The sequence below is a fragment of the Pelobates fuscus genome, chromosome 9 (assembly GCF_036172605.1).
Source record: "Pelobates fuscus isolate aPelFus1 chromosome 9, aPelFus1.pri, whole genome shotgun sequence".
Lineage (NCBI taxonomy): Eukaryota > Metazoa > Chordata > Amphibia > Anura > Pelobatidae > Pelobates > Pelobates fuscus.
Window position 1 is genome coordinate 59,000,234 of NC_086325.1, and position 13,979 is coordinate 59,014,212.

Consider the following 13,979-nt stretch of genomic DNA (forward strand, 5'->3'; position numbering starts at 1 on the left):
CCTGCAAAAAACAAAAACAAAAAAACAGGCAGTCCATTTAATGTATTTTACACTCAATAAAAAGTAGTCGGATAATTATATGTGCTTAGAAAGAAAAAAAAAACATAATAAGCACACATAATTATCAGTCTGCTCTCTTTTACTATTCTTTGATCATTATCTGCGAATTAAACATTTATTTCCCTCATATATTTTTATTATGTAATATATATTCATTATTCCTTTCAGCTCTACAGAAATCACCACCTTTTACCATCCCCATGGGACTGAATGGGTTGATACATGACTACTTCAAATGACCTTTCTGAGACTGAAAGGGTTAATATATGCAAACTTTCATTGATGTGTGTCTTTATTAAACCCTTTTTTTAAGTTCCACGGGACTTTCTACATTTTTATCATCCCTATAGGAGTGAGGGGTTAATATATGCACAATTCAAATAATCCCCCCCCCCCCCCCCCTTCGATTACTGATGTGTGGTTACTTCAACCCTTTTAATCTAACAGGAATTGCCACATTTTATCATCCCCATTGGAGAAGAAGAGTTAATATAAAATCACTTCCCATAATAGCCCTGGTACATACCACACTTTTGATGACATGTATATTTATTAACTCTCTTTGCATGTTTTTAGTGTTATTATAATTCTTCTTCTTCTTCTTCTTATTATTATTATTAATATTATTAGCTGTTGGTGGGAAAAAAATAACAAAAGAGAGCCGAGTGTTAATCATGGTTGCCTTTTTTTTATTTTTTTTAGCTTTTTTTTTTTTAGCTTTTTTTTATTTTTTTTTATACAGGAGAGAGTATTAAGGATTTTAGGTGCAGGGGAGATAAACAGGGATGTTTTATTGACCTTTCAGCCACACTCAGCCTCCTTCCCCCCTCCCTCCTCTCACAGTCTCACACAGCCTCACACAGCCTGCATGCACGTTCTCGAGAGATGTGGTAACACATCTTTACAGGGAACCAACCCGGTCAAACACTGGGGGTCCCCCCCTTCTCCTTCCATCCCTACTGCAGCTCAGACACAGGAGCACCTCATCAGCCAGGACTTACCCAAGACCTTCCTAGCTAGTGAGCTCAGCATCTCCTAACTCCTGGGTACCACTTTATGTGGAGACGTGCTACCTGTTTCTCCACAGAAAGGATTGAGGATCACAGCAGAAGAACATTCTTCTCACATTATCCAGACAGAAGAGAGAACCCAACATCACTCCTTTATTCCCCCAGAAGCCAGCAGTCATGATTCCTGCCTCAGGAACCCTCTCTAAAAGCTCTAGCTCATCATCAGAAGTGGAGATCTGATTAAGAAGAGCACCCAGCAGGATCAGGGACCATGCTGCGGCAAAGCATTGCGGTACTAATCAGCACTATCGCAAAGCTCAGACATTTGCCATTGATATTATAGGTATTCTACCAGTGACCCATTGCTGTGTATCTGTGTAATGTCTGGGTGCCATCTCCATCCTCCTCCTCTACTGTGCCATAGATAGGGGCAGCGTGTACTGTGAGCATGATCCTGTGGGGAGAGAGAGGTTTGTGGTTTTTGTGTGGGAGAGGGATAGAAATGACTTCATGGCTGTCACACATAGCCTGTGATCTCCATTCCATTTTAAAGTTTATTCGAGTGTGCAGCTTCAAAGAAACCAGGGATAATGCATAAAGATGATTAAAGATGTATTTTGTGGGGGAAGAAGGAGGGGGGGAGGTAGTCTTTTATCTAAATCGTGACCTTCGTTTTTTTTTTTTTTTTATAGATTTGGACTGTTATTCTGTATATGTGGATTTGAAATGGTAATTGTACAACACATTTAAAATATATGCATGTAAACCACTATATATATATATATATATATATATATATATATATATATATATATACACACACACACACACACACATATATACAGCCTTTCATACTGACAGACAGTTAAACGTAACAAGACACACAAACGCAGACAAACAGATTTGTGCTATTAGAGTGAGAGCTAGAATAATGGATCATTATTGGAGAAGGATGGATGGGATGGATAGATAGATAGCTGGATGGGAGGGATGAGTGGATTGTATAGGGTAGGTGGATGGATGGTTGAATAAATAAATAAATGGATGGTTAGATAAAACAATGCATAGATACATGGATACATGGACAGACAGAAAATCTGTCTGGTTAGGCACTTTTCATAGTATGTGAATACTAATTCATTATTATTAGAGTGCAAGTGATTCTATATCTATGGTGAAAGAGAGATAGCATGTCGACACAGTCAGATAGAGATATAAATAATCAATATATATATATATATATATATATATATATATATATATATATATATATATATATATATATATATATATATAGACAGACTAATAAGATAGACATAAGGAGAGACATACAGGCATACATTGCCATGCCTGCTCTAATAATCTGACATTAAGTACTAAGACAGTGTCTTTCTGTTTGTTTAGACGATTCCCCCCAGAAGCCTGAGAGCGTTTTGTCCCTGCCAGAAGATGTTTGTGTGGCTCTTCCTGTTTCTCACCACCCCAATCTCCTCCACCAACCCGGACTCTGAGCTCTCCCTAGAGATCTGCAATGTCTGCTCTTGCATATCGGTTGAAAATGTGCTCTATGTCAACTGTGAGAAGGTGGCAGTCTACAGACCAAATCAGCTTAAACCCCCTCTTTCTAATTTCTACCATCTCAACTTTCAGAACAACCTGCTCATCATCCTTTATCCCAACACCTTCCTCAACTTCACACATGCAGTATCACTGCAACTGGGCAACAATAAACTGCAGAACATCGAGGGAGGAGCATTCCAGGGGCTCAGTGCATTAAAACAGTTGCACTTGAACAACAATGAATTAAAGGTCCTGAGGGCTGACACATTTCTGGGCATTGAGAATTTGGAGTATCTCCAGGCTGACTACAATTTAATCAAGTATATTGAACGGGGAGCCTTCAATAAACTTCACAAGCTTAAAGTCCTTATTCTAAACGACAATCTGATTTCTTTTCTCCCTGACAATATATTTAGGTTTGCCTCCCTAACCCATTTGGACATTAGAGGAAATAGGATCCAGAAGATGCCATACATAGGTGTTCTGGAGCACATTGGGAGGGTGGTGGAACTTCAGTTGGAGGACAATCCTTGGAATTGTACATGTGATCTGTTGCCCCTGAAAGCTTGGTTGGAAAACATGCCCTATAACATCTACATTGGAGAAGCTATATGTGAGACGCCAAGTGATTTGTATGGTAGGTTATTAAAGGAGACCAATAAACAGGAACTGTGCTCTATGGGCATTGGTAGTGATTTTGATGTGCGTATTTTGCCCCCATCCATGGAAACAACATTCACTACTCCTGGGGGGAACACTGCACAAACATCACAAGGCAGGTTGGTTACTAAGCCTCCTAAGACCACCAATCCATCCAAGAACTCTGGAATAGTGTCTGGCAAATTTGTCTCTAACCACACTCTGAGTCAGATAGTGTCCTTTCAAACCAGGGTGCCTCCTCTATCACCCTGCCCATCGCCATGTGTTTGTAAAACTCACCCTTCTGATTTGGGATTGAGTGTAAATTGCCAGGAAAGAAATATTGAGTCAATGGCTGAACTTGTCCCTAAACCTGTCAATGCAAAGAAATTGCATGTTAATGGCAATTTCATCAAAAACGTAGCACAATCGGATTTTGCAGAATTTGATGGTCTGGATTTACTCCATTTAGGCAGTAATCAACTGACTTCTATTCAAGGAAACGTGTTCAATAACCTGACAAATTTAAGGAGGTTGTATCTAAATGGGAACCAACTGGAACGTTTAAGTCCTGAGATATTTGCTGGTTTGTACAACCTGCAGTATCTTTACCTGGAATACAATGTCATAAGGGAAATTTTGGGAGGGACATTTGAGTCCATGCCAAACCTCCAACTGCTTTATCTAAATAACAATCTTCTGAGAAGTTTGCCTGCTTATATTTTTTCTGGAGTGCCCCTGGCCAGGCTCAATATAAGGAATAATCATTTCATGTACTTGCCTGTAAGTGGCGTTCTTGACCAGCTCAGGTCTCTGACACAGATTGATCTTGAAGGAAACCCTTGGGACTGCACATGTGATCTGGTGGCTCTGAAGCTTTGGTTGGAGAAACTGAGTGAAGGAATTGTCATGAAAGAGGTGAAATGTGAAACACCTGTGCAGTTTGCAAATATTGAGCTGAGATCCTTAAAAAACGAAATTCTCTGTCCCAAACTGATTAACAAGCCACCCACCCAGTATACAAGCCCTCTCCCAGCTGCCACCCTAACCACTCCACTGGGTCCTATGAAAAGTCCACCAGGTGGACCTGTTCCGTTATCTATTTTGATCCTCAGTATTTTAGTAGTGCTAATTTTGACAGTGTTTGTTGCATTTTGTCTTCTTGTTTTTGTGTTGAGAAGAAATAAAAAACCATCAGTAAAGCATGAAGGGATTGGAAATCAAGAGTGCAGCTCCATGCAGCTACAGCTAAGGAAACATGATCAGAAAGCACTTAAGATGGATGGTATATCTGCAGAAACCTTTTTTCCACAGACTATTGAGCAGATGAGCAAAAGTCATACATGTGGCATTAAAGATTCTGAAGTAGGATTCCCATTTGTTGACCACCAGGGGGGGAAAGTAAATATAAGGAATTTAACTGACAAGGATAAAGATTTGCATGCTGATAGAAAGAGACTTAGCACAATAGATGAATTGGATGAATTCTTTCCGGGAAGAGACTCAAATTTATTTATTCAGAATTTTTTAGAAAGTAAAAAAGAATACAATAGCATAGGAGTCAGTGGTTTCGAAATACATTATCCAGAAAAGCTACAGGACAAAAAATGCAAGAAATCTTTAATAGGTGGAAATCACAGTAAAATTGTAGTAGAACAGAGAAAAAGTGAATATTTTGAACTGAAAGCAAAGCTTCAAGGCACACCTGATTATTTACAAGTCCTTGAAGAGCAAACAGCATTGAGCAAAATGTAGGGCTTGCCATGTAAACACCACTACAGACAATTATTAAATGATGTAAGTGCCTTTTGTAGACTTTTCACTTCCAAATATTATCTATAGGCATAGATTCAGGTGATTTCAGGAGTGTCCAGTTGCTTAGGGGTGCACATGTTGAAGACATTCCCTTGTAGGGATTACTTCTCAGAGCTGCTTCATTCTGGATTTCTCTAGGACTGCACCAGACACTATTGCCAAAGGGATACTTTATATTATGACAAACATAATTCACCTCAACTGAAAGAGGCATCTATTATCTACTGTATATTTTGTACCCAAATGCAAAACTCCTGTCTCCATGTGATTGGTTATTCAAAAAAAAAAAAAAATAAGAAAAAAAAAAACAGTGATTGTTTTTCCATGTTCCTCTCAAATGGATAAAGCTGGTGAAAAATGAAGATTATTGTTTAGGTCGAAAAGAATGTTTAAAGATGATCAGAGATGGTCAAGTAAAAAGCATGCAAAAGGACATCAGCTCATGTAAATCGGTAACATGTATGACCTTTTATCTAAAAACAAGAATTAATCATGTCAAAATGTGAAAATTCAGTATAACTTGCTTTACAAATCTATAAATAAATTCAGTCACTTGAAATCATACTTGGCTACACGTAAAAAAAAAAAAATAGATAAATATGTTTATTTAACAGGATACGTTTTAGCAAAAATGTGAATCAAATTAAGCAAAGTTAAAAAAAAATAAATAATAAATCAATCATTTTCATTATTTGCAATCAAACAGGTTGCAGGAACTTTCCAGGTATGCTTGCTATGTGAGCGGATTCTAAAGTATTTTTTTAAATAGAATTCATATATATGAAATACTTTGTATACTAAATAGAAATCTATGTAATCCTTAATATGTATTTAAATGCCTGACTTGTTTCTGTGATCACAATGCATTAATCTTTAAAGTTAAACATTCAGATATACCAAACTGATACAGGAAATGATGTGTACACTTGACTTGATTTAATGTGATCAGGTAAAATAAAGGTTGTCCAACTATAGTCGTGTGAGTGGTAGAATGCTATGTTCTGATTTCAATTTATTCTTCTCAGTTGTGTTTGTAAGAGAACAATATTGACTGTTTTTGTTTATTGTGATAGCTTATTATCAGGCAATAGGAATGAACAGAAATGTAAAAATTTCTGTAATTGAACCCCATGCTTAGGACATAAAATATTAACCTGCTAGTCACCGTGTTATATCAGGCATTTCATGATATAAAGGGTTTGCTCTAATTCCCAATCTCAAAATGGATAACAGAAACACCTTGGGCTTATTATCAAAATGGCAGGACTGATTAAAAAAAAATACAATATGTTTGTTTTTAGGGAATTCAGATTGCAGCAAGACTGACATATTAAAATTGAAAAGCAACACTGAAAAAAATATGTATGTTAATATGGTTGTTAATCCAAATATGACCATTAACAATCTGTTTTTTTTCTGGCTAAAACATATATCTCTCAGTGGTCTATTTCAGTACTTATTTGTGCATTAATTATGGTAAAATAACAAGTATGTGTTCAGTGAATAATATGTTAAACGATGATTAGATTGTGTCTGTTGTGAGTTTTAATAGTGTTTTGAGGAGGACCATAAAATTAATTGACAAGCTTCAAAATGATCTAGAATGCCATTTCTTTCCCCATCTTATTCTAGGTGCTCATTTTTGTTCCGAAAAACAGTTCTATATAAAATATGTAATATGAATATGAGTATTGATAGATTGCAGCATGGGTTAAGGATGAAATCCTTTCTAGGTTATAGGTCTAAATATGGAACAATTAGAAGGAATTCCTATGTTACCATGGCGATTGCTCCAATTCTAGATCTTTGCCCTAGAATTTTCAGCATTACTCCCACATTATTTATAACATTCACAAAATAATTGCTAGTGAAAAATTGTGTAAATTAGAAACCACGAGGCAAAATATTGATTATGTTTTTTTTGTTTTTTTTTTAATATGGTTTTATCCTAGTGTCATGTTTTAAATAATCGCTATACATTTCAGACTTTTAACACAATGTATTTACAGATATGAACACATTAATCTCAACTGGCATTCTGCAATTATATCTGCTGATATTCTTTGAATTTACTGACATTGTCTTTTTTATGGCAATTACATATATGAACTATTCACTACATAAACTGACTTGCAGAATTTAAGTTAAAAAAACAAAGCTGTAAAAATATCTCAATTTTATTCAAGATGAGTTCAGCTTTGCAATTTGGATGTACATTTTCCAAGTTGGTTCATATCTCACACCACATAACTGTTTATTGACTGGGCCTTGAATGCAGGTAATACATAGTTATATTGTGGTGACATATACATAATGTCTGTTGCATGACTTGTATTATAATATTGTATGAAATGAGCACAGTTAGGAGTTTTTCAATCAGTTTATTTATTTTGCACCCAAAGACCTAGAGAAGAAATACAAATTAAAAAGAATGTATTTGATATATTTTTTAAATAAAGAATAGAATAAAATGATCATTTCTACATTGATTAACATTCAACTCATGTTCTTTAGTGCACACAATATTGTGATTAGGTATGTATAATTCATTTTTTTGTTTAATTACATAAGAATGGTGAGAGATAGCAGTATCCTGAAAAAAACACATGCTTTATATGATGTATTGTGCTTCACAAGGTGCATTATAATGGTTAAAAATATAACATAAAATGAGATAAAATAGAATGTTTTACTTTTACTGATACTGATTTAATTGATACTGCATATTGTAAAACAATGTAATGAACCTTTGGAAAGAAAATCAAATTATGTTGGTTCAAAATGGCTGCATGAAGCGGTCTACTATTTGCGCTACTAGTTAACCATCACCATGTCACTGTCATACATAAATCCACATCCTGGTGCACATGGACTATAGGATAATGAAGAATATTAAACAAGCTTTCTTTTACATATTTTATTAACTCCACAAATCAAATCCACATCCTTGTATTTATCTTTTTGGCATCAAAGCCTCTGTGCATGGTGTTGGGATGGAAGCCCTTGCTCAGTTTGTTTCATGCCCAAATAGGTAATTAGGCAAGATAACAACAGCATTGTAGCCCTGCCCAACTGAACAATGCTTCTTTTTAATCACATTTTGCCATAGCCCATCGAGTATGCTACTATGTCCTTGTCTCCATCTCTCCCTGCCTTTAAGTGGAAATCTTAGTCAGGAGGGGTAAATGGTGGAGAAGGAGGCAATAATAACTCATCTCTCCCTGCAAAAGAAAGGCTTGGTTAAGACAATGTTGTTACCAGTTTATCTGGGATTGAGACCTTACCATTGTCACCACCACCATGAGGGACAGACAGTCTGCCTTTGAATGACATGGGACATCATGATGTCTCACAGACTCACCTGGATGGGAGAAATTGAATTTCTTTCATTTTACTATAGAATCTGTGCAGGGTCCTTATAGATAAGAATCTGCAAATTGTTTTTGGTATGAGGAGGGGAAAGTGAGACGTATGGTATGGGGCATGACATTTTTGGCAACTAAGGAAGCGAATGCAGAGTATAATGGCTGATTGGCTGTATGAGAATGGTGGCAGAAGGCAGGGAATAAGAAGTGTCAGTGGTGGGAGCATAAAATAAATGGCATCAAAAGCATGGCAGAGTAAAGTGAAAGTATATAGAGTATAGCAGATGAATATGAAATGCATACCTGTTGAGTTTTCCATATGAAAATGGCAGGATTTATAATATGGATGTAACAGTAAAGGAAGGATGTGATGAAAAGGAAGGGACAAGGGAGATATGAAGTTGTAGCTGGGTTACATGCAATTACTGTTTTCTGTTTTTTTAGGGCATTTAGTGCAAAAGAATGAAAGCAACCCAATATGTGTTTAGGCTTTACAGTCAATATTGTGCATATATAGCTAGCCATTAGACCACATCGAACAGTTTATATTCACAAACTATTGCCTGTAAAATGTTATATGCAATATAGCATTGTAAGAGCTCTAGTGATTAGTGTCAAGATTATTGTTGAGGGTTTTTGGAAAGTGTTTTTGTTTTAAGGATATTGTATATTACTCCATACACCTTATGGCACTTTATACACCGTAAGATGCACACAATATCCTAGTGTTGTGGTGTGAACAGGGATAAATACCTTCTTCCACTAGGGAAATCCAGGTATCAATTGATATCTGAATCTAATCTTAGCCATCAGGGGCCAAATTTTACTGGCCCCTTGCTGAGAAATAAAATGTGACAAAAGCTTAAAGTGAGTGCTATCAAATCTCATTAAAAACGCACAGCTGAAATTCTGTGTTCATCCATAACTCTGCAACATAATTGTTCATCTTGCAACATATCAGGAATATCATGGAGGGGCTCACTGTGTATTCCAGTAATCCCTTTGTACCTGATCACACTGTCTGTGAGATCATACACTGGACTCAGCTTTGATACTGGTGTCTGATCACTTTGCATGATCAGACACACATAGAGCAGCTGCAACTCTGTGACAAATTATGTGAGCTGTCACTGAACTAATTTAAAGAACACAGGGGATGAAGAAGTATGTTTCTCTCCCTGATGCTTAGATCTGATAGGCTGCATATGTATAGGAACATCTTGGTAATGTAATCACCATGGATCCTCCTGCTAATAGGAGATCCATCGTGTCTGCTTGACCCATACTGTAAAACAAAATACGGGATCTCAATAAATTTATAAATTATAATAAAGTACAACAATCAAGTGGAAGTGAGTATGACAGCTTAAAGGATCACTATAGGGTCAGGATCACAAACATGTATTCCTGACCCTATAGTGTTAAAACCACCATCTACCAACCCTCCCCGTATTATATTATATTATATATAAATATTCAAATAGTAATAATTCAACCACACTTATAGTTAATTCACTTGTGTCACTCTTCCCAACTGTTGGGTCTGTGTCTTATTTAGGGGGAGTTTAGTTACATTCTTTAAAAGGACACTATAGGCACATAGACCGCTTCACCTCATTGAAGCTATCTGGGTGCAGTGCCCCTGTCCCCTTAACCCTGCAATGTAAAACATTGCACTTTTAGAGAAACTGAAATTCTTATATTGCAGGTTTAAGGCAACATAGACCACTAAAGGCGCTTCTTCAATTTACATGGAGTTTCACTCCATGAAACAAAGCTTGACGCCTTCATGCTTTGCATGAGGAAGTCCACCATCTTGAAAACCACCATAGGAAAGCATTGATTCAATGGCTTTGTATGGGAAATCTCTAATGGGTTGCACTCGGCACGCATGCACATTATGTTCCCCCATCACTGTGACATCGTGGGTGGAGGAGACCAGGGGACCTTGCGCTGGAATTAGGTAAGTGAAAGACTGAGGGATACCGAGGCAAATGGACACTGTAGTGTCAGGAATACAGTTTTATATTCCTAACACTAAAGAGTTCTTTCAAAATTACAGGTATACAAATTTAAAATTATAGACGGGTTGCAGGACCCTGGTCGCTGATGTTGCGGAGCTACAACTTCCATAATTGTCTGGCCATCTATTACTTATAAAACTTCCGAGGCAAATCCTGGACAGATGAATTCGTTCAGGCATAGATTAATATGCATTTGATTTGTTACAATTCACAAACTTTGAAATACCGAATCTGATTCAGAGTGTGGGCGTTATTGTATGTGATTCAATGCTTGGGTTCAGCTGGCATTTTAGAAAACGACTTTCCCCAAAATACTTCAGGTTTTCCTACAAATACCCATACGCATGACATATGACTATTTGCATTTTTTCCATCTACTAAAAAGTGCATTTGTACTTCTCTAATATTTTGGAACCAGTATAAAGTATAAAGATGGCATATAGTATATATATATATATATATATATATATATATATATATATATATATATATATATATCTTAATCAAATACTTTTCTACAAAATATAAATAGAATAAAACAGAAAGCTTAATCACTTTAAATTTACATTACTTTTTAAGTATGCTCAAAGAGCATAAAGTGCAAATGCTTCCAGTAACTAACTACGTCTGGGTTCATCTTGGATCTTAGGGGTTAGGTTTGTTGCTTCATTAATTAACAAAGGAGATCTACAGTTCTAATCCATTGAGTAAATTAATACAACAATATGAGTCATAAACTGTGTTGTATTGACATACTCAGTAGAGAGAAGCGATGAAAAAAATCGACTCAAAGATGTTGATTTGACATCTAAGGTATAGGTCCCTTGCTTGATTTGAAAAGAACGTGGTCAACGCTATAATAGAAGCATGTTATAATAATAGTAAAAGGCAACCACTTATTATTATTATTTATTTTTTAAAGCAAAATATTTGGTAGTTCTGTACCACACAACTAGCTAACATTTAAAGAAGATTACATAAACATTAACACAGCATACATATAACTGCATATTGGCACAGGATAGGGAAATCTTATAAGCTAACAGGTGTAGTGATAGGGACTGACAAAGATATTTACTAAAGTCAGTATTCTGAGGGAGTTCAAAGTGAATTTCAAATTGATGGCTGAAACAGCCAAATTAGAAAGAGTTAGCCATGCTTTCAGTTTGGGTTCTTTGACCTAAAATTATATTTGAATTCTCACTTAAGTGAATAACTCTATGGAAGTAAGAAGACTGCTTGTACGAGAAAGTAGGTTTACTGGAGGTAATACATAGTAGGAAGTAGTGTCAGAATTAGGAGACAGATGACAGACTAACTAAGGTTAGCAATCTGTAAGGGTGATTAGGGGAAAGGTTGTATGTAGGCTTCCCAGCAGTAGTGAGTTTTCAGAGAATGTTTAAAGTTAAAGGGGCAATACAGTCATCAGAACAAATACAGCTTAATGTAGTTGTTCTGGTGAGTATAGCATGTCCCTGCAAGCTTTTTGCTGTAAGCAATGAGTTTTCAGAGGCTTGGAGATGCTGAACTTTCCCCGTAGCAATGCATTTATTCAATGCTGATTGACCAGAGTGAGATGCTGATTGACCAGAGTGGCTATAGTCTCCGCACCCCCACCTCCTTGGTTCAGATCATAAGAATTGACGATATCAGCAAATCACAATGCTTTCTTATCGGAAATCATTGTGGTTGGCTAAAATGTTTAATTGTGATGTCAGTTAAGGAGGCGGAGCCATCACCGGTGGAGGAAGCACCGGGGGACCGCTCGGCACTGGATATAAGGTGAGTTTTCACCCAATTTAATGGGGGTAAGGGAAGGCGAGCATGGCTAACATGGTTTTTAACACTACAGGGTCAGGAATACAAGTTTGTGTCCCTGCCCTATAGTGTTCCTTGAACTAGATTACTAGATAGTGCCCTTTAACTAGATTACCTTAATTTCAAACTTCCATTAGACAGCAATGGTTATTCACCTATGCAGGAACCTTTCATGTTACACTGAAGAAACACCAGTTCCCACTCCTGCTTCTACTATGCTACATTTAATATAATATGTGAAGAAAAAGGTGTAATAGCCGCTCGCTTTAATATTAAACACAGGGTAATTGTGGGAAGCAGTGACCAGTACAAGGGTTCACAAGGTTGATTAAAGTGCTAGAAAAAAAGGGAAGGAGACCGCACCCTAAGCAATATATATAAAATTACATACCTACACAAATCTCTTTAGATGTGTACACACAATTGACCTCAAAGATAAAACTGAAAAAAATACAATAGTGAAATAGGGCTTTAATATAATAGCATAGGAACACTTCTGCAAAAAGGGCATACCTGTCAGTGCAGTACATCTGTCAAATCATGAGCACAGTGCTTCAATGAATGATTGTGATTAATATATACATAGTACAATAAGGATATTAAATGTATGATGAAATGGGACACAAGCCTATGTGATGAAGGACCAAGATGCGGTTAAAGCGGCAATGAGCCCAATTAGAATGCCGAGCGTATAAGGGAGCTAGAAACAGGAATGTAGATAGGTGATTCATAATTAGCATGAATAATGTGTGTTGGGACTGTGAATATAAATAGACTTTACAGACACTCATGTATCTGCAGCTATTATCCTTAATGATAAACACCTGAAACCTTAATGTATAGAAGCTGAGAATTTTTTTTTGTTTAAATGTATTTATTTTTGCAGTGCATAGGTGTACAAACAGGCTTGTGGTGCCCCAACGGCATTCCACAAGCTAATAACTTGCACAATAGCTGAGACTCTTTTCTCACGTATCCAGAGATAAATGATGAAATGTAGTTGAAGGAACACTCCGAGCTGGAGATGTCCTACTCTATAAAAAAAAAAAAAAACTCAAAGCACATTAAAAATAAGAGACACTCACATTTAATGTTATTACATTTGTAGCAATTTTTAAGGCAATGGAGTTCAAGAAACAAAATTATATGACAGAATATGGTAACACAAAAAGCCTTTAGTGCAATACATCGCTTTATCCATTATAGGCCTCAATTTTATATTTTTGGATAATCCTTTCAAATGATTTCATATTTTGCTAATTATTTTAATATTCTGATTTTTTTATATATATTTACATATTTCTCTTACGCTATATTTTCATATTTTTATATTTTACAAAAATAATTGTAAATGTTCATCCAAAAATATTAAATCGTTTAAAAAAAGCTTGTCCTAAAATATTAAATCAAGGCCATAATAAGAATGCACAACACACAATTTAATGACAGTGGAATAAGCTTTTTACTACAAGATCAGTTCATAAACTAACAATAGTAGTAGCAACAAGGATTGTACAAATTAACAAAAGTACCAGTTTAGTCACAATTCCACCAGAGATCAACATATGTGCCACAGATCCTATGCCCTATCTGCAATTATTTCAAACAATTCTTTATTAACACTACAGGGTTTCTTGGGAGTTGACATTCAATAGTCCACTTTCTACAATAGATAACGAACATCTTTT

General features: G+C 36.1%; 1 protein-coding gene across 3 annotated transcripts in view; it reads left to right on the forward strand.

The window, feature by feature from the left end:
* The window catches only part of SLITRK4 (SLIT and NTRK like family member 4), an 8,013-nt gene extending 1,281 nt beyond the window's left edge, over nucleotides 1–6,732 (forward strand). The window contains exons 1-2 of one of the 3 annotated variants that reach the window (XM_063431985.1): nucleotides 858–1,413; nucleotides 2,475–6,732. In XM_063431985.1, coding sequence (XP_063288055.1) covers nucleotides 2,520–5,024 — 2,505 coding nt within the window. In that variant the 5' untranslated portion in view covers nucleotides 858–1,413; nucleotides 2,475–2,519 and the 3' untranslated portion in view covers nucleotides 5,025–6,732. Of the gene's footprint in view, nucleotides 1–857; nucleotides 1,414–2,474 lie in introns of those variants that run through there. The other 2 variants (XM_063431983.1, XM_063431984.1) reach the window with 2 other exon arrangements.
* Nucleotides 6,733–13,979: the final 7,247 nt, after the last annotated feature.